Here is a 21,233-nt window from a genome sequence, read left to right as displayed (position 1 = left end):
AACAACTTATTGTGCCAAAAAACAATGCAAAAACAAGCCCAAAGTTTCGGAAGTTTACTGCACCAAGTGCCTAAAGCAGGGGGCTCAAACTGGCTTTGGCCCATTTCTGAGATGGACATCTGGTCGGAGGGCCATAGAGCTATTTTAACATAAAAACACAATATTTCTGTATATGTACTGCATTTAAATTCTATTATTAAACATATAATAATACATAAAAATATAAACAGTGCTTTTAATCTATTTTATAATTTATTTAAAAGAGTAAGTAAATCTTTTCTAAACCTTATCTTAAATAAATAATAATAATAATAATAATAAATACAAACGTTTTCTATTAAAACTTTGCACTTAACTAACAAATTAAATTCCTGAATACATTTATGAACTATTATAGCCTATACATTTATTTTGGCCTTGAATATTTTCGATCTCTGTAAAAATTAATATTACTGCTTCATGTGTAATAGCAAACAACATAGGGATATATTAGATTAGATATACTTTATTATTCATTTATATTGAGTTGAGTGAGCTGCATACATAGACTACTGTAGTCTACTTTTATCTTTTGCACGTTTCTCCTCATCTTTCCTCTTTTCATAACCTGGGCACTTGGCTTTTTCCTCATCCGTAGTTTAATATGCGTTGCATTTAGGGCTGTGAAAATAACGCATTAATTCGATTAATTAATCTGAGAAAAAATAACGTGTTAAAAAAAATAACGCAGATTAATCCATTCCGTATTGACCGTTGAACCTGGATACATACTAGCCACCATTTGACTGTAAAATAAAGGAGGTAGACGAGAATGCGCTGGCGGTGACTGGATCATTGACTGGAACATTTACTTATAAAAAAATGGCCTGGTGGAAGTGATGATAAAAATAAAGTATGCAACTCCTGCAGCACAGAATTTGCATATCATAGAGTTCGTCCACTCTAAAGTACCACATCATACAAAGCACATGGAGTAAAGTTCTCTGTCATTACACGGAATTGCAAAATTATTAAATTCACTTTTCATAAAGACGACGTGTATTCAGCTTTTTAAGTGGGATGTGATCAAAGCCTGGAGTGGGCAAAATCATGTTCCTCTCTCCACTGTAAGTGTTTTGTATTCACTACGCACGGGATCCACTTCGGGTTTTCTGGCTGTAGCGCGTAATTTGAGGTAAAACTTTATTTCAGCTAGCATGGAAATACTTATAATGCAGAAAGGCTCCGATGTTTTGGAGATCGATAAAGGTGTAAAAGACCAATGGAGATTGACTTGGCTTAGCGGAATGATGAAGATTGGGATCAGAAAACCAAACAGGCAATTAACGTGTGTCTTTGCACAGTATAGGTGTCCTGTATTTTGTGGGTAAATGATTTCTCTCGTACGTGATTACTCGCGTCGCGTTTTTGACTGCTACGTTGATCTAACCAGTGGCTGATAAAACGGTTTTGTTTAACTAGTGAGTACACTTCATGTGGCGCCACAAGAACCAAGAAGCAGATGACATCCAAATCCCGTGAGAGCAGTTCGAGAAATCATAACAGAAGACTGCTTCCTAAATGCTCTCGCGGTACTTTGATGTCATCCACCTGTCGGGTTCTTAATTTAAGGTTTATGTTCAATTGTACAAAAAAGCCCTGCAATTGATATTGCACTGTTAAACTTTTGGTAAATAATCTACCTGAAGCACTTTATTTCCTTAGCATATTACTTTAGGTCATTTTTGTTGATTGTTATGGCCATTATTTGAACAGTGAAAATACTGTTATAATAAAAGAGTTTTTGAGCTTTGAGGTCACTAATGCTGATTATTCACTGATTTATTTAAAAATAAATATTTAATACTTTCACAGCAAAAATTATGTAGGCGATTAATTTAGATTAATTAATCACAGAGTATGTAATTAATTAGATTAAAAATTTTAATCGATTCACAGCCCTAGTTGCATTACATCTCCGGCTCGCACTGCTTAGGAGGTGTTGCCAATGAAAGCTGTGACTTGAACAAACAAACCCTGCGCAGCTTTTCTCTGAGTAACATTTGGGTAACCCCGAGTTACAGTACAGCTCTTCTCTGGACGAACACTCCAAAGTCCCGACCAGATTAACTGATCACACGGTGACAATGATTTGATTGACGTGAGGTGCAGATGAGCAATAAAATCTGATCACGTATTCTGTTATCCTCGCTGGTCAGAGTGAGAGCCGCTCATGGTTGCATAGTAACGGAGGACGCCCACCCTCTCACGCGCTTAGGAATGAAAAAAGAATCGCATTGACGCGCGTTTAACACGCGTTTTTAGACGCGACATGTGAACGGCCCCTAAAAGTTTACATCAATAATAAAAAAATATAAAACCAAGTAAATGAAAATCTTTCTGCGGGGCAGATTATATTATATTTTTGAAAGCAGACACGGGCCGCATAGAGGGGGAGGGACGGCCGCGGGCCGGGAGTTTGAGACCACTGGCCTAAAGCCGTTAGGTTACTTGCGTAACCCCGGTTCTCTGAGAACAGAGCGAGGTATCTCACTATGGGAAACGCCAGACTATGGAAGCACCAATTACACCACGTCTGTCCGAAGGACAGACCAATCACAGCTCAATACGAAGTATCCACCCCCTTCCTATACATATAGCTGTGATACCTGAAAACGGCATTCTAAGCATGCTCTTCCCCCGTGTGATGCGAGTAGGGAAGTTTGGTGAGATACCTCGCTCTGTTCTCAGAGAACCAGGGTTACGCAAGTAACCTAACGTTCTCTTTCAAACAATCGCTCGGTATCTCACTATGGGAATGATATGGCCAACTCCCGAAACGCATGCTTTCCGAAGCCGCCGAACAGACGTGGCAAGAACCAAAGACAACCTTTAATTCTCCCCAGAGCCAACATTTAGAACTGCATGAGCCACAGACGGCGCAGTGACATCCAGACGGTAAAATCTGATAAATGTGTGAGGGGAAGCCCAGCTTGCCGCTGCGCAAATATCTCCTACCGAAATCCCCTAAAACAACGCCCAAGAGGTAGCCATATCTCTTGTGGAGTGAGCTCTTAAGCCCACCGGGGAATGAAGACCTGTAGATGTATAGGCCAATTCAATCGCCTCTACCATCCAATGGGAAAGACGCTGAGAGGAGATCGGCTTACCCTTACATTGGTTGGCCCAGGAAACGAACAATTGATCATTCTTTCTGAAGGATCGTGTCCTATTAACATAATAGCGTAACGCTCGCACGGGACACAAAGTGTGCAATTTTTTCTCCTCCTCCTAAGAAAAAGGAGGGGGGTAAAAGGCACGCAACTCCAAAGCAGAGCAATTATAGGATGAATCGCTGACTTTGGGAACAAAAGCTGGGTTAGGCAGAAGTGTAGCCTTGTTGTGATCAAGACTAAAATTCAAACACGTCCGATGAACCGACAAGGCATGTAATTCACCTACTCGCTTAGCCGAGACTAAAGCCAGTAGTAAAACCGTTTTTAGAGATAGGATTTTAATATCTACACTCTCTAAAGGTTCAAAGGGAGCTCGAGTTAGGGCGTTAAGGACCATGGACAAGTCCCAAGATGGGACCAGATGTTTAGATACTGGTCTCAAACGTCTCACTCCCTTCATGAAACGGCATATAAGAGGGTGTCGTCCCACCGAAACTCCCTAAAAGCCTACATGACAAGCCGAAATAGCCGCCAAGTAAACTTTAATTGTAGAAAACGCTCTACCACCATTCATTAAGCTTTGTAAAAAGCATAGAACATCTTTCACCGCGCATAGAAAAGGAATAATTCCTTTACTTGTACACCAGTCCTCAAACACACGCCATTTAAGGTCATAAAGTGAGCGTGTCGAAGGAGCTCTAGCGCTCTGTATGGTGTTAATAACCTCTTGCGGGAGCCCGATTGCGTTTAGATTTAACCTTTCATGTGCCAGACCCAAAGATTGACTCGTTCCGGCTGTGGGTGAAAATTTTTCCCCCCCGCTTGTGACAGCAGGTCCCGGCGTAACGGAAGCGGCCAGGGCTCTCCCTGGAGGAGCTGAACAATCTCCGCCAGCCATGGTCTCCCCGGCCAATGAGGGGCTATCAGAAGAAGGGATAATGCGTTTTCTCTTACTCTTTCTAGGGTGGGAGAAATTAGACTCAGAGGTGGGAAAGCGTATAGCAACACGTTCGGCCACGGGTGCGCTAGCGCATCCACACCCAAAGGCGCATTTTCGTCCCTGAGAGAGAAATACAGTGGACACTTTGCATTTTCCCGCGAGGCGAAGAGATCTACGGCAGCTCTGCCGTAAATCCCCCAAATCTGATCCATCACCTGAGGGTGGAGCACCCATTCTCCGTATAACGGGTTGCCCCTGGACAGGAGATCCGCCCCCATGTTGAGTACTCCCGGTACGTGCGTCGCACGCAGCGAACTGAAGTGTGCGGCACTCCATACAATCAGTTTACGCGCTAGATTGTGTAGCTGTAATGATCGCGTTCCCCCCTGGCGATTGATGTAAGCCACCACTGTCGTGTTGTCTGTTCTGACCAGAACATGAAAGCCTTCCAGAAATGGAAGAAAATGTTTCAGTGCCAGGAAGACTGCCATCAACTCCAACATATTTATATAAAGTTCGCCAAGCTGAGGCGTCCAGCGACCGTTCACCGATCTGCCCTGAAAAACAGCCCCCCAGCCTGATAGGGATGCATTTGTTGTCACAACTTTCCTTAGTGACACGCCCCCCAAGGGAACCCCCGTCCGGAGTAGACTGGGATCTCTCCACTGACGGAGAGCTGCCACACACTCTTCGTGTATTCTCACTCTGCGAGTAAGGTGCCGACATGAACACAGACCTCTCGCTGCCACCCAACGCTGAAAATCTCTCATTTTCAGCAGTCCTAGCGGAACCACGGCCAGCAACGAAGCCATCATGCCCAAAAGGCGCAGACAGGTCCTGAACGATACCAAATTCCCTAATCGAAATAGGGCGAGGCACTGATAAAATGCTATTATCCTTCTTTCCGAAAGCATTGTGCGGTAAGCCACAGAGTCTATTCGCAGACCCAGATACTTTATCTCCCGGGATGGAATCAGCTGACTTTTGGCGTAGTTGATTCTGAACCCCAGATTCATTAGATGAGACGTGAGCATCTCTGTGTCCCGCTCCGCACGCTCCCGTGAGTGAGCGCATATCAGATAATCGTCCAGATAAGCATAAATTCTGAGCCCCCTTCGTCTCAGCGGTGATAACGCTGTTTCCATGCATTTGGTGAATACCCGGGGAGCGAGGCTGAGCCCGAATGGGAGAGTAACAAATTCGTACACTTCGCTCTGAAAGGAAAACCTGAGATATTTCCTGTGTGCGGGATAGATGCTGATATGAAAGTAAGCATCCTTGAGATCGATCGCGGTGAACCAATCGTCCCTGCGGATAGCGCGTGTAAGTGCTGCTACCGTGAGCATTCTGAATTTGTACTTCCTCAAGTGTTTGTTTAAAACACGTAGGTCCAGTGTCGGGCGCAAACCCCCGTCTTTCTTTGGGATTAGAAAATAACGGGAGTAATATCCCTTCTGAGTTTCCCCCACTGGAACTCGTCTTATAGCCCTTTTCTCTAACAGGGAGGATATTTCCGTTTCTAACACCCGTGCTGAATCTCCCTTCGCTACAGATGCTATGACTCCGTTGAACGGAGGAGGTTTCCCCGCAAACTGAAGCCTGTAGCCCTTGGTTACAGTCGAAAGGACCCACGGGTGCGCTGAACACTCTCTCCAAGCCTGCTGAGAACGAGCCAGCGGGTTCTGCTGAACCGAGACCATAGCTGGCGCCCTCTAGTGGACAAAGAGAAAATCGGCCGTGCCCTGTGTGACTCAGAGACCGATTTATGTCTTGGTTTATAGTTATTATTGTGTTTTTGTCTCCCTGCGCCCTCGGCACTGAGCCTGGATGCGACAGAGAATTTTTTATTTGCATGGAAACCAGGGGATAAAGTGCTTTGTGACAATACACTTGTGAACTTGTGCTTGTGCTCAACAGACCACGCTTTTCTGGTGGTTGAGAAAACTGCACTGGAACTTGTTGGAACATAGTGTGTCGAGGGGAAACTGAACTGGCCTGAACACAACTCTGAACCATATTCACGCCCAAATTGCACATCTTCCGCTTTTTTGCGGGTGGGGGAACAAATGCTGTGGGCTCGGGAGAGAACATCGCAGAAAACCCTTGGTGCTGCCCGTCTCTCCCCTGCTGAAATTGCGTCCTAGGTATCCCTCCTCTTTTTATTGGAGGGGTTAGAGGACTTAGACTTCGCAGCCGCCGCTGCGAATGACTGTTTTACTCACGGTTTAGCGTTTGGAGTGGCGGGGGGTCGAGCCGTCTGCTCCGTGTTCTGGGGTTTCGTCGTCCTGGACGCATTGAAAAATCTTCTGTCCTGCGTCTGAGGAGTCGGACGCGAGGGAGGAGGAGGACGCGGTGGCCTCTTGCGAGGTAGACATATGTCAAACGCTTCGCCCTCTTTCTTCTGGAGGTCGCATTTTTGCTTCATCGCCGCAACAGCCGAGCCGAACAGTCCGGAGGGATCCACAGGAGCGTCGAGAAAATCCAACTACTCCTTATCCCCCACGCTCGAGAGGTTAAGCCACAACGACCTCTCGCCTGCAACGGCTAGCGCCATGGTGCGGCCGCAACTTTGCACTGCGCCCCGTGAGGTGTGCAAATTGAGATCCGTAATGTTGCAGATATCTTTCCAGATTGACGGGTTCGGATTGCCGGCGTCCATCTGAGTGCCCAGCTCCTCTAACAACTCGGCTTGATAGGCCGTCAACAATGAAGTGACATTTAGTGCCCGTACCGCTAATCCCGAGGATTTGTACATTTTCTGATACATGGAAGCGGAGAAGCGTTCCAATTTTCCTGGGAGGGAGGGACTAGCAGATGAGAGAGTGGTCCGCCTGTTTGGGTGCAGGTGGTGAGCCACTGACTGCTCGACCACGGGAGGGTTAGAGAGCCCAAGACCTTCCATCTCACTAACATCGAGAGATGTGTAACCCTTAACGGGAACGCGGTGAGAGAAAGGTTTGTCCCACGATCGCTTCATCTCCGCTACACATGCCGGCAACGCGGGAAGAAGTTGTTTCGCCGGTGGAAGACGAGCGGGGAGTCTTTTGCCGTCGTAGATGTCACGCTTAACTCCCGGATCCCCAGGAGTCACGGGCCAGTCAATCTTAAGCCTGGCTGCCGCACGCTTACAGACCTCCACGATGTCACAGTCAACTACTGTCGACGCTATGTCGCCGCTTTGCGCGCTCGCGGGCCTGGACGCCTGAGCTGTGGACAGGATAGCATCATCTTTCTCGTCGTCCGGTTCATCTCGGAGAAGGGGAGCTAACATCTCCTCGTCCTCCTCCTCGTCGTCCCCCTCCACCTCGTCGTCATCCGCCAGTAGTTGGTCGAAAAGCGGCGTAAACTCGGGTGACTCTAAATCCATAATATCCCCCCACGAAGAAAGATCCCGCGGGGAAGAGGGTCTAGCCCCCTTAGCAGATGGAGGGACGGAAGAGAGAACCGGATCCTCCTTGGAAGATGCAACCACCCTGAGACGTCTCTCTAAGATCCTGGCCGGCATTGCACGGCAGTGCGCGCAACTCTTCGCATCCGCTAGCGCGGCCTGAGCATGCTTGACACCCATACACATCGGATGCGAATCCCTGCCCGAGATCATAAATCCACAAGCTGCTGGACACGAGCGTGAGGAAGCAGGTTTCGCATTCTCCGTAGCGGTCTTCGACGCCGACATGGTGAGTAGAAAGTGATACTAGCTCGCCTTAACGCGTTAGCCAGAATAGGAAACTCAGTAACGAGTAAATATCCAAATAGAACGAACTGCACTGCGTTCGGCAACGTAACCTTGACGGCACGTTAGTGAACTGATAGCAGGTCAGGTGCTGAAGGAAAGTCTTCACGGGGAAGAGAACAAGAATGCCGTTTTCAGGTATCACAGCTATATATATAGGAAGGGGGTGGATACTTCGTATTAAGCTGTGATTGGTCTGTCCTTCGGACAGACGTGGTGTAATTGGTGCTTCCATAGTCTGTCACGCCTGGGGGCGTTTCCCATAGTGAGATACCGAGCGATTGTTTGAAAAAGAACTTACCGTGTCTTGTCCTCTTTCTTCAAGCCATGCCACTTGTTTTTTACTTTCTCTTCCGAAGCAGATGTATTTTCTTCTGGTTTGAAAACTTCATTCTCCACAGCGTGTGTAGCCTACAAGCTAACTGCGAACTGGTTCACTTTCTGCACAAGACCCACCCTCCTCTCTAGTAATTGGCTAAGACAACCTAATATCATGCTCCCATTGGCTGTGACCGCTGACTCGTGAATCAAGGTGGTAGGTTGATATTATTACCAGTTCGTTAATTCTGGTTATTATCACCAGTTCGTTAATTCAAATGTAGCCGCGCGGTGTGTGCGCTTATAATGGAAGTGATGCGCTCGTTTTTTCCAAGCGCGTCGGTGCCGAAAGTGACAGTGTTAATTTTGCATGTTTTGCCTGGGCCGGAGTCCGGACCTGCCCTCAAGCCGGAAATCCGGCCCCCGACCGGAGTACTTTAAGCCCTGCATTTTATATAATGAGAAATGAGCAAGGAATGCTTAACAGCCAACTTCATATATTAACACCACACAGTTGCATTAAACATTACAATTTCTTAAACTGAACCGGTTTGTTAATACAATAACTTGTATCTACTTAGTAGTTATTGACAAGTAAAAAAATCAAAGTAACATCAGTTAGATAACATTTAAGTAACTCTTTTTGTCTTTTCTGTGTGCTGATGTAGTACAAGTTATGCTTCACATCAACTCGTTCTTTAAGGTTTGCAGGCTAGGCAAATGTTTTTGCAAGTCCTTTAGGAATATGTATGTGAAAAGCATACAAGAATCCAAACAGGACAAGAAAGGCCTCTGGAAGTTGGTTGTGGGTGGTGACCAATTCGTCCTCAAGAAAACAGAGACATTCACTTGGTCACTATGCATTTGGGCATTAGAGCTGTAACGCACAACCGTAAATAGAGCCACTGGAGCATTCTCAATATGCACTTCAGAATCTTCATGCTAAAAAATAAGGAACAAAAAAGATTGAGAACATGAAAATGATGCTGCCAGAATTTAGTACATCACTTATTTGGAATTATCCGTTACATGGCTTCTACACAGGTGACTTTTGAAATCACCGAATGTGTGAAACATGCAGGGGCACTCAGGATACATACATGGAAGTGGACTTATTTTTGAGCAGTGTCTATGTTCTAGTCTGTGGTGTCTGAGGAGGTGGAGTCTTGAAAGATTAATCTTTTTACACCCTGCACTCGCAGTCTATCATCTTATTTGAAATCTGAAAAGCAAACATTTACACGGTTAAACATTATAATTCAAACAGTAATAGCAAATTAGATGCAAGAACAAAGTTAAAAGTATGAACTTATTCACACACGTTGTGCAAAAGTATGCTTAAATTAAACAATATCAACATTACACAAACACAGAAAGGGCATTGAAATTGTTAATTCATTTTTAAATATGATTAATGTAATTTCGTCTGTCACAGGAATAACATTCATAAAACATAATTACTGTTGGTCATAATGTAGTGATATGAAAAATCACAAAAACACGTACCGCATAAAAAATAGTTCTATATCCATGTTTAGTTAATGTACGGACCATGTGCTTTTGTGTAGCACTGCGGGCACTGAAATAAAAGCTTATTTTATTGGCCTACAAGTACTGATCAATAGATATAAACATTGCATTGCCATAACCTTAATATACACATCATTAGAAATAATCATTTTTAGACCACAACCATTACGCTCAAGTTATCGTCACATGGCCCGGTTCAGGTGCGCCACGCGTGACCTACTTTTCATTAAACACAGTTTAACATTACTTTTTAACTAATAAAGTGCATAAAACAAACTCATAATAATTCCCACAACAGTCACTGAAGCATTAAAGCAATAAATAATAGGTTTTGTAAGGGAACAGGTATTAGAGACAAACAAACACGCTGAGTTTCCCTCTATCAGTGTATTGTTCTATGATACTAAAGGAACACGTGCTTGACCCTTTTATTGCAGTCAATAAATTCCCTAGCCGAATATGGCATTACTCACAAAAGACAGCATCAATGTGACAATAATAATCACACAACAATACAGCAGTTTATACCAGTAATGTTAACCCATTACACTTACTCCCACAGAAACTGTAACGTTACGTCTTCGTATGGACTGTAACTGTATACAGTTTCAACAAATAAATAATTTGTGCTATTTAATAAGGTTCGAATTAAAGGTTGATATTTTATAATTACACAAAATTTGGCTATCCATCCGCCTAAACAGTAGCTAGCTAGCAACAGGATAAGCACATGTTTTCTTTCCTGCAACGCATCTAAAAATATTGTATCTACATCACATCTAACTGTTAAACACAATTACATACATGAAAAGTAAACATAATGGCCTTTAGAATTGATACATTGAGTTTAAAGGTGATACTTACAGCACCGGATGAAGCGACCGATCCGTCATCTTGAGGAGAACAACTCAACGCGAGCAGTTTACGTGAACACGGATGACGTCAGACGCAAAATCTTTAAACTGAGGGATTTTAAGTTGGAGTACATTTAAAGAGACAGTTAGTGCAAATTAAAAAACAACATGTATTCATCTAACTTAAAAAGTTTCATTTTTACAAACTCATAAATATCTAAAAGTTCTACATACTCAACAAGGTTAATTAATTTGAACTAATTGTAACGATTTAAGTTAACAGTACTAAATACAATTAACTCTTTCGCCGCCAGCCTTTTTCATGATTTTCACAAAAGTTTAATGCCTTCCAGAAAATGCTCCTTTTTAAATATATAAACATACTATATATGAATTAAAAGAACAGACCCTCTACAGCTGTTTGCCCTAGGGCAATACTTCCGGGTTTTATAAGTTGCGGAATAGCGCCACCTGGTGGATAATAGCGGTATTGCAGATTGACGAGATAACTCGTCAATGGCGGAGAAAGAGTTAATTACTTTGAGCATTCGGGTTTACAGTGTGAGCTGAACCTACCCATGGGATACTAAGGGGAAAAGTACCATTAGAGAAACAATATGATTGGTCAGGTTTTCTGTCACTTAAAATGAGTCTCCCATTACTTTACTATTGCCTCATCCTCTGTAATTTCATAGCTGGACCGCCACTCACAGAGTGTGTTGGATGTGACAATATGCAGACCAACTATGCAGACAAATTGGTGCTGCGCATCTGAACACAAACAACACGAAATTAGACTGCTCTGTATGCTTTCAAAACTTTGATGTCATGTGCCAATCGGTCTGCAATGTAATTGTAATGGGAATAACTGGCCGACATTTATTAAAAATAACATATTATAAGGTTTGAAATGTTCATTTTAACAAAGTTTTCTGAGGGACTAGAGGACCCTGGTGTGTCGCTACCTGTGCCATCTATCAATTTTTTTAATTATTTTTCTTGGAAGTTAAAACCATTTAATTTAAACTTTTTACCTTGCTGAAATGCTGATACAGGTAAGAAAGCGTTCTAGGGATGATTCCTCGATCACTGTAGCGTTCTGCACCTCCTGTGATTGTAAAGGTTTTTCCACTTCCTGTTTGGCCATAGGCGAAGATGGTGCCGTTGTAACCTGCCAGCACACTATCAAAAAAGGCAGGTTATCACTTATCTGTGGCATTTATTTTAAATACAACAGTCAATGGCAAGTCTCCAGCAGCTCTTAATATCTTTGTTTTAGATGTACTTTTGTTTATTAAAATTTAAACATGCAGTTTGGTTGTAGCATGATATATAGTAGATATAAATTATATAAGACGGCTTTACAGAAATACACAGTATTGGTGTTTTTTCATCATCGGCAGCTCATTCATCTTATAGATATATAGATATATATAGATATATACTGTTATTGGGGAACATACGCAGTACACCCAGATGAAATGTTATTAACATTTGTTCAGACAGTAAGTGAAATCACAGCAATTCTGCTACCCCATAGGCCCAATGTTGTAATATTACAACATTTCCATAAAAACTTACTAAAATGTAAAAAATGTAAAAACCCATTTATTTCTGCATTAGATGATTCTTAAAACAACATGTAAAAGGTAAAACATTTTTTCAAAGTTTTTTTAGGGCCCGAGCACACCGGGGTGTGAGGACCCTATTGTTCTTCAAGGAGTTATTATTATTATTATTATTTTTTTCTTTTTCTTCTCCGACTTCAGCGGGACTTTAGAGGGCCTAAACATACTCGAAAACTCATGAAATTTTGCACAGATGTCAAGAGTGATGAAAATTTACATGTGGTGTAGGCTTTAGAATTAGGCGTGGGAAAATGGCTCTATAGCGCCACCTACAAATTTTCAACGAAGCAGCCCTCGGACTGTGTTTGACGTACAATTACGAAATTCGGTACGCTTCTGTAGCATGACAAGACCTACAAAAAAGTCTCTTGGATCGAAGCCGTAAACCAAACAGGAAGTAAGCTATTCAGAGTTATTTTTGTGATTTGGGTGCAGTTTTTGTCATTTCCAGGCGTCATACTTTAACTAACTCCTCCTACAGTTTTCGTCGGATCGTCTTCATATTTGGTGAGTGTCATCTTAAGGCCTTTGTGATGCTAAATTGCGAAGGATTTGACTCTACATAAAAATTTGTGTCGGTTCTGGCCCGACAAAGTTTGATGTTTTCCCATGAAACAGGAAGTTGCTGGAACTCATGCATACAATGTCCGATCTGTCCCAAATTTCACATGATTGCTAAGAGTCCTGACCTGAACACATCTACATAACAATTTTCATTTATAGCCATAGCACCTCCAGCTGGCAACCTGAAGGAACATGTTTTAGCGCCACTTTCAAATATTGAATGAAGCAGCCCTTGGGCTGTGTTTAACTTACATGTACGAATTTCGGTATGCTCATGTATTATTACAAGCCCTACAAAAAAGTCTCTTGGAGCAACGCCCTACACCAAACAGGAAGTCAGCTATTTTGAATTATTTCTGAGATTTTGGCTCAGTTTTTCTCATTTCCAGCAGTCATACTTTAACTAACTCCTCCTACAGTTTTCGTTGGATCATCATCATATTTGGCGAGTCTCATCTTAAGGCCTTTGTGATGCTAAATTGCAAAGGATTTGATTCTATATTAAAATTTGTATCTGTTTCGGCCAGCCAAAGTTTGATGTTTCGCTATGAAACGGGTTGCTGGAACTCAGGCATACAGTGTCCGATCTGTCCCAAACTTCACATGATTGCTAAGAGTCCTGACCTGAACACATCTACATGTCAATAGTCACTTATGGTTATAGCGCCACCAGCTGGCAACAGGAAGTGACATGTTTACAATGATTATGCAATGTCTGATCTGTCCCAAACTTCACATGATTAATAAGAGTCCTGGACTGAACACATCTACATGTCAATAGTCACTTATGGTTATAGCGCCACCAGCTGGCAACAGGAAGTGACGTGGTTCCACTGAGTATGCAATGTCCGATCTGTCGCTAAGTTCAGATGATTGCTAAGAGTCCTGGACTGAACACATCTACATGTCAATAGTCACTTATGGTTATAGCGCCACCAGCTGGCAACAGGAAGTGACATGTTTACAATGATTATGCACTGTCTGATCTGTCCCTAACTGAACCTGATTAATAAGAGTCCTGGACTGAACACATCTACATTTCAATAGTCACTTATGGTTATAGCGCCACCAGCTGACAACAGGAAGTGACATGTTTACACTGATTATGCAATGTCTGATCTTTCCCTAACTTCACATGATTAATATAGTCCTGGACTGAACACATCTACATGTCAATAGTCACCAGTGTTGGGCAAGTTACTGAAAATTAGTAATTAGTTACAGTTACTAGTTACTTCTTTTAAAAGTAACTGAATTACTTTACCAGTTACTGTATATCAAAAGTAATTAGTTACTTAGAAAAATACCTTTTACGTTACTTTTATGTCTGCTTTTTAAATGTAAATATGAACAGTACTGAACAGTCAAACAATAAAATGATATGGATGGGCTATTTTACACGTAAGACTCTAATATATCACATACTGTAGGAGCCTATTTTGCTTTAGATTCAACCTTTGAATATTTTTGTTAGAAATTATCTTAATATGTAAACTTAGTTTATTTATGTATATCATTTAGACCATTTAGACAAATATTCTGCATGTTTACAAAAATATATAATGTATTAAAATTGTGTAGTGTCTCTTTAAAAACTTGGAGACAATTGTGTCAACATGTCATATTTTCTAAAATAAATTATAATTTTTCTGATTTCATATTTATTTTAATAAGTTCGAAACGTCTCCGCTGTGTCCTGCTGACAGGCGCGATTGCGCGTGCAGCAGATGAGGCAAACTATGGGTCCTCCGAAGGTTAGACCGTCTCATTTCAGTTCTCTTCGCAAACTTCTGAGCGCCTTGAAAAGCAGAGTGTTCACCTTTTATCGCATGCTTAGTAGGGTGCAGCCCTTGCATTGGAACACAGGGACTGCGCTCTTTGGTCATATATTGTTTGTTTTCTGTTGGATTTAAATGATACACAGGATTAAAGGAAGATATTTAATCAGAAAACGGAGTAGGCTACGTGGATTGTTTTGTCGGACGGACACAGAGCGAGTGGATTGTTTTTTCAGACAGACACAGAGCGAGTGGATTGTTTGTTCGGTTACAGAGAGACTGAAACTAAAACTAAAAGCGAGCTCACACATACTATGGAGTTTTAACACGGGTGTACAGCGCAGTGTGAATATTTTAGTGGAAACAACAATCGCGGATCGTTCTCTTCCATGAAGCCGATGTAAACATCTAAGAATATATGAACATTTCTTAGATTTATTACCTTTGTGGACTACAAATGCAAGTTGATGTCATACTGCGATTGCTTGGTGAAGATAATTTACAAACATGAGAACGGATGGATTATGACTTTTTTTAAACAAAGGTATGTTGTCCCGTTTAGATTTTTCATGTTCATTCTATATGCACTGTCAGCTATGATGAAGTGTAATTAATCATTGCGCCGCCAACTACGGTTCTGCGACGTCAGATATGTCTTGTCTATTTTTTACAAAATAGAGTAACGCGAGTAACGAACTCATTTAAATTTCAGTAATTGTAATTGCGTTACTTGATAAAAAAAAAATACTTCGTTACATGCTCGTTACTGCTAAAAGTAGTGGAGTTACAGTTACAGTTACTTTGTAACGCGTTACTCCCATCACTGATAGTCACTTATGATGCCAATAGTCAGTTATGGTCATAGCGCCACCAGCTGGTAACAGGAAGTAACATGTTTACAATGATAATGCAATGTCGGATTTGTCCCAAACTTCACATGATTGATAAGAGTCCTGACACATCTACGTGCCAATATTTACATGTAGTCACTCATACTCACACACACTCGCTCACTCTCTCTCTCTCTCTCTCATGCTATCTTACACAATGCTACCTCGCTGTCATTTGTAATTAGCAACAGGAAATGTGGCACATTATACTACACTTTTAAATGGTTCACCTATGTTTACATGCTTAATGCCTATTTACTACTGTTCCCTTTAATTCTTATGCCACGGCGTGGCGGTGTCAGGTGTGCGAGGGCCCTTCCATCACTGCTTGCAGTTTTAATTCTATATTTGGGTTTTAAAGGTTAAAATTACATAATAATGACGATAATATTAATAATTGGTCCATATAAAGCAGGAGTGGGGAACCCTGGGTCTTAGAGGGCCACTGTCCTGCAGAGTTTAGTTCCAACCCTAACCAAACACACCTGAATTTCATTTCCAAGTAATTCTGAAGACATGAATTAGATTTTTCAGGTGTGTTTAATTAGGGTTGGAACTACACCCTGCAGGACAGTGGCCCTCCAGGAAAAGGGATCCCCACCCTTCATATAAATTATCAAAACCAAGTAAACAGACGGTTTAATAATATAGGTAGCAGAAGCCTTTAACAACTATTTTATTGATTGCACAAATAACTTGGGATGGATACTATATTTTTTAAAACTCACAAGGACACGTTTGCGCCTCATATTTAAAAATATATATATACTGGTCCATAAATGAATGTGTGTTCCCAAATGCGTGGCAAACTGCTGTAATTACACCATTATTTAAATCAGGTGACCAGTCGGTTGTTTATATTTATAGACCAATTATCCTCCCAGTATCTAAAATTTTGGAAAAATTGATCTCAGAACAAATCATGACACACTTAAATAATACAACACCTACAATTGCATCCTATTCAATTTGGATTTAGCAAAAATCATTCAACAGAAACTGCTACTGTAACCCACACAAGGTTACTGGAGTGCAATTCTCTTTATTGCCTGTGAGTGGAGCTAAGAAATCACTATGCCTGCAAGTTGCCAGGCAACCTATCAGTAAACAAACACTTGATGACTTTCCTCCGGTGAAGACGCTGTTAGAAAGTATCAAGAACTGGTATGAATAATATCCTCCAAAGCAGTGGTTCTCAACCAGTGGGGCCGACACTATCGCGGGGGGGGGGGGGGGGTGTGTGCGCGAGTGACTACAGGATGGGAGGCAAAAAATTAAATCTGATAAAAAAAAAAAAATTTATCACTAAACTACTGTGATCAAAAGTTATCATTTTGTATATACATAACTCCTGAAAAATGTTTAATGTGTTTGGACTGGTGAGCGCGGAAATACAGGTGATAAGTGGTTTTATTAAATGAGTCATTGAGTCGTTCTTCAAGCGATTCGTTCAAACGGCCGATTCATCAAGAATGAGACGGATGTTTGTGAATGGGTCATTTAATCTTTGACTCAACCGATTCGTTCAAATCACTGAATCATTCAAAACACGATTGAGTGTTGCTGTGAGACGCGCTATGCTGTGATTTTTTATTTGGATTCATCAGATCTATTTTCGCTGCTAAAATAGACCAAAACGGTCAGTATTTCGTCTAAAATGTAAGTGATTTTAACTGTAAAACCCAAGTGTAGGCCTGCTTCTTATGAAGATATTTACTATGTTTCCTGTCGTAACCATATCGAAATATGTCTGAAAAGACAAGATCAGGGCTGTTTTCTTGGTTGTTTAACATCTAGATGCAATTGTTGTACACCATCTTAACAAACTTCAAGACTATTAAGTTTATTAATGACCAACTTCTAAAAAGAAAATGTTGTCTTTGTAAAGACGCACGCAGCCACGCTCACACAAACATGTTTAAATACATTTATATTGTTAATTAATAACAATAAATTGTTGTTGTAACAGCAATATCTCCAAGTTTTGCTTTTCACTGTAAAAATGTCATGATTTGACAATGCAAAGAGAGTATCGCCACCTTTTTCCCCCATTTCAATCACTGGTTATAACACAAACATAACTATTTTTGTCAAAAGCGACAAATCCAGCGACTTTTACTGGTGTTTTTGAGAGTTTTGAGGTGTTTGGAGACTCAAAAGCACGAATCACTCTGCAGTTAGACCTGCTCAATGAGCAGCGCGTGCCGTGAGCCCCTCCCGTCCAAAACTCGCAGGCGGCCGCGTCAAGGTCTTTACACACGGGGACGTTTTTCGTACGCGTTTATCGTCAACGTTTTACGTGACGTTTTCCTGCTTTCACACCCAAACGATTTTTACTGGCACTGAGCTGAGTGAGGTGCAAATTCACTCCCTGGACATTAGATGGCGCTTAATACAAAACAGATATATGCCGCTACACAAGGAGGCGCTGCGAGACATTATGCGTCTGTTCTGACACTCACTTGTCACACAGAAGAAGAGAGACAGTATTTATACTCGCTTGTAGTCAATAACCATTCATATACGATTTTTGGTTAACAGGTAACTGGAACAAGGAACTTATTCCTTGGTCACAACTTGGCACAACCCCCTGTGCTGATCAAAGACTATTGTCACAGCTGTTTATCCAATACAGTGGGGGTTAAAGATGGTCTTCTGATTGGTCGGTTTGAATGTATTATGTTGGGTTTGGTCAAGTACAGTGGGGGTTAAAGGTGATCTTTTGATTGGTCAATTTGAATGTATCAAGTTAGGCTTAGTCACATGGTCAAGAGATAGAGGATAAAGGTCAAGGTTTTTATGAGCTCTGACTTGCAGTTTGGGTTTACAGTCACGGCTGAAATGAGACCTCAGTATGTCGTGTGTGCCGAGGTGCTGCCAAACAGCAGTATGAAGCTCTATCTATCTATCTATCTATCTATCTATCTATCTATCTATCTATCTATCTATCTATCTATCTATCTATCTATCTATCTATCTATCTATCTATCTATCTATCTATCTATCTATCGGTGTGAGGGGGGCCCGACAGCAATGAACCTGCTTTGGGGGGGCCCAGCTTGTAAAAGGTTGAGAACCCCTGCTCTAAAGGATAGAAATTCAAAGAAAAATCTTATACCATTTATTGAAATATTGTGTATTTATTAGGTTGAAAGCAGTGAGACAGAGAGAAAGTTAAGCTGCTGATATTGAGTTTTTCAAGATACCTCCGGTAAGGATGTTAATACTTAAACGAGTGTTATGATGATTGCGCAAGCTCCATTATGGAGCAAAATATCGTTCTTTTAAAACCAATCGGAGTTGTGAACATGATTTTTGCTGTTTAATACCATATAGACACATATTAATATTATTTAATGTTATTTAAGATCCCCATAAAAGATCGTTAATCTCGCATACTAATTGTTTATGCTGTTTTATTGACTTAAAAAGTCACTTGATCGATTGAGTATTTCTTTTGTCTTGTTTTATATGTAAAATAAGAGTGATTTAGTATGTTTAATTGTCAATATACATGTTTATATTTATATGAGGAACTTAACTGTTAAAAAGAATAAATATGTTAAAATGTAACATTCAAAATGTTATTAAGATGCACAAATAGATTTAAAAGTTTCAAACATCAATATCTATTTTCAGAAATCCTATGATTTATTTTTGTATTGTGAGATGGAAGTACATGTCTTATTGATTGATTGATTAATTGTTGTTTATTGGAACTGACTTATGTGGTGTGATGTGTAACTATTCATTTGCATAATGATTAGAGTATTTATATCCTTTACAATTGGTTATATTTGATTTGACATCTGAATGGAGAAAAGTTGATTAGATTTGAACAGAAATGAGGCAATTGTGATTAATGCATTCTGTAAAGTATGTATAGATTGTGTGGCCAGCTGTGGCATCTTTGGACCTATAATCATCATCATCATCATATGCCTTCATTTTAAATACAGATAAGAACACGTAAACCTACCCGGGTAGTGAAGAGAATACATGTATACTTCAAGGAACACACACACACACACTTAGAACTTCTTTAGCGTGACGATTATTCAACAGTATTTATAACAGTATTTATAACTAAATCGATTTATCACTGGTAAACACTTAGTGTTAGCATATAGCCCGCTAGCGTCAACAAACGTGCCGGCTGAAGTTTGTTTACCGTTTCCTCACTGTTTGTTTACTGTAAATCTGCCTTCCTTTTCGGTCTAATGGCGGACTCATCCGATGTATGCTTTTCAGACCTTTCCTCACCAGAGCGGGAAGCTGTGGAGGAGTTGTGGCCCGGCATTCGGAACAGACGGTACAGCGTGCCTCACATCACCCTGGCTCCAGACACCCGGAGACGACCGAGGCAGCCAGCGAGCGAGCACCGGTCTCGATGCAGCTTCACGGACCGCGTTCAGGCGAACAGAGACGCCATCGCCCAAAATGAAAACGGTAAGACTCCGCTTGTCATTGTAACCTGCACTGCTTGCCACATGTACAGTTTAGCTTCTTCCGTCAGCACAGAGGGGTTTACATGTGTTAAATGTATTGAAGTAGTAAGGCTAACGGAGAAGGTTGCAGAACTAGAAGCGCACATCCGAACGCTCGTTGAGGATGGTAAAACCGCTAATGTTAATGTTAATGTTTCAAACACTGTTTCGGGTGCGCCTACGGTAACGCGTAGTACACATAGCTCGGTTTCGGCAACTGAGTTAACACGGCCGACTAACTGGGTGACTATCAGGCGGCGTAGTCATATTCGATGCCCATCGAAGTCCCCCCTAGTAATTTCTAATAGATTCGACATTCTAAACAATAGACCGGATGAGACATCTGTTAAAGGTGCCCTTGTTATTGGAGACTCGATACTTAAGAACGTGAACATTGAGGCACCAGCCACCATAGTTGACTGTATAACGGGAGCCAGATCGTCAGACATTAGATCCAAACTTAAAGTACTGGCTAATGCTAAGCGTAAGTTTTCTAAAATTGTTATTCATGATGGCGCAAATGACACCAGACTCCGCAGGTCAGAGGTCACCAAAGATACTATTAAAGAGGTGTGTGAAATTGCAAAAACAATGTCAGATAATGTAATTTGCTCTGGTCCCCTCCCCGCCTACCGGGGTGATGAAACTTATAGCAGATTAGTGTCTCTTCACCACTGGATGTCAAAATGGTGCCCTCAGCATAACGTAGGGTTTATAGATAATTGGAAACACTTCAGGGGGAGACCTGACCTGCTAAAGAGAGATGGCCTTCATCCGTCATCGGAAGGAAATGCTATACTCTCTAGAAATCTGACCAAAACTCTAAATACTAATACAGTATGACTAGCCAGGTCCCAGGTCAGGAAACAGATAGATCGGCCTACCCGTCCATCTGTTAGTTGCTCTGACATGTCAAGATCACATATATCCCAGAACTTAGAGTCTATCTTACCAGAGTATCAACACATTTCAACTGTGTGCGTTCCTCGAACAAACGAATACAGAGCACCGTTTTCCTCGTCTCGTACAAATCTTAATAACATAAAATTAGAAAACAATACGTTTACAGATGAACCTCGAATGTTAAAATTCGGCCTTCTTAACATTAGATCGCTTACCAATAAAGAACCCATTGTCAATGAAATAATTACTGACCAAAACTAAGATGCACTCTCTTTAACAGAAACCTGGCTTAAAGCAGACGATTACATTAGTTTAAACGAATCCACCCCACAAGACTACTATTATAAACATGAACCGCGTTTAAAGGGGAGAGGGGGTGGTGTAGCTACAATATACAATTTATTTTTTTAAAGTAAACCATAAATCCGAACTAAAATTTAACTCATTTGAAAT

General features: G+C 41.4%; 2 protein-coding genes across 6 annotated transcripts in view; one reads left to right on the top strand and one right to left on the bottom strand.

Moving 5' to 3' along the window:
* Positions 1-21,233, bottom strand: part of kif6 (kinesin family member 6) — a 283,602-nt gene that overhangs the window by 237,484 nt on the left and 24,885 nt on the right. For 4 of the 5 annotated variants that reach the window (XR_012370505.1, XM_073869458.1, XM_073869455.1 and 1 more), the window contains exon 1: positions 11,565-11,588. Coding sequence is in view for 1 of the 5 variants with exons in the window: in XM_073869457.1 (XP_073725558.1) it covers positions 3,909-5,795 (1,887 nt within the window). In the remaining 4 variants the exon portion in view is untranslated. Of the gene's footprint in view, positions 1-377; positions 9,089-9,246; positions 10,639-11,564; positions 11,713-21,233 lie in introns of those variants that run through there. The other variant, XM_073869457.1, reaches the window with a different exon arrangement.
* LOC141365277 (uncharacterized) lies at positions 19,448-21,188 on the top strand. Its single transcript, XM_073869454.1, has one exon. The coding sequence runs from the start codon at positions 19,611-19,613 to the stop codon at positions 20,718-20,720; it is 1,110 nt and encodes a 369-aa protein (XP_073725555.1). The 5' UTR covers positions 19,448-19,610; the 3' UTR covers positions 20,721-21,188.

Source organism: Misgurnus anguillicaudatus, chromosome 7 (genome assembly GCF_027580225.2).
Source record: "Misgurnus anguillicaudatus chromosome 7, ASM2758022v2, whole genome shotgun sequence".
In the NCBI taxonomy this organism is placed as follows: domain Eukaryota; kingdom Metazoa; phylum Chordata; class Actinopteri; order Cypriniformes; family Cobitidae; genus Misgurnus; species Misgurnus anguillicaudatus.
Note: the sequence above shows the minus strand (reverse complement) of the source record. Positions and strands in the feature narration are given on the sequence as shown.

What these genes read in the sequence shown, in the direction of transcription:
- LOC141365277 (XM_073869454.1), top strand. Translation starts at nt 19,611, where the DNA reads ATGGCGGACTCATCCGATGTATGCTTTTCAGACCTTTCCTCACCAGAG.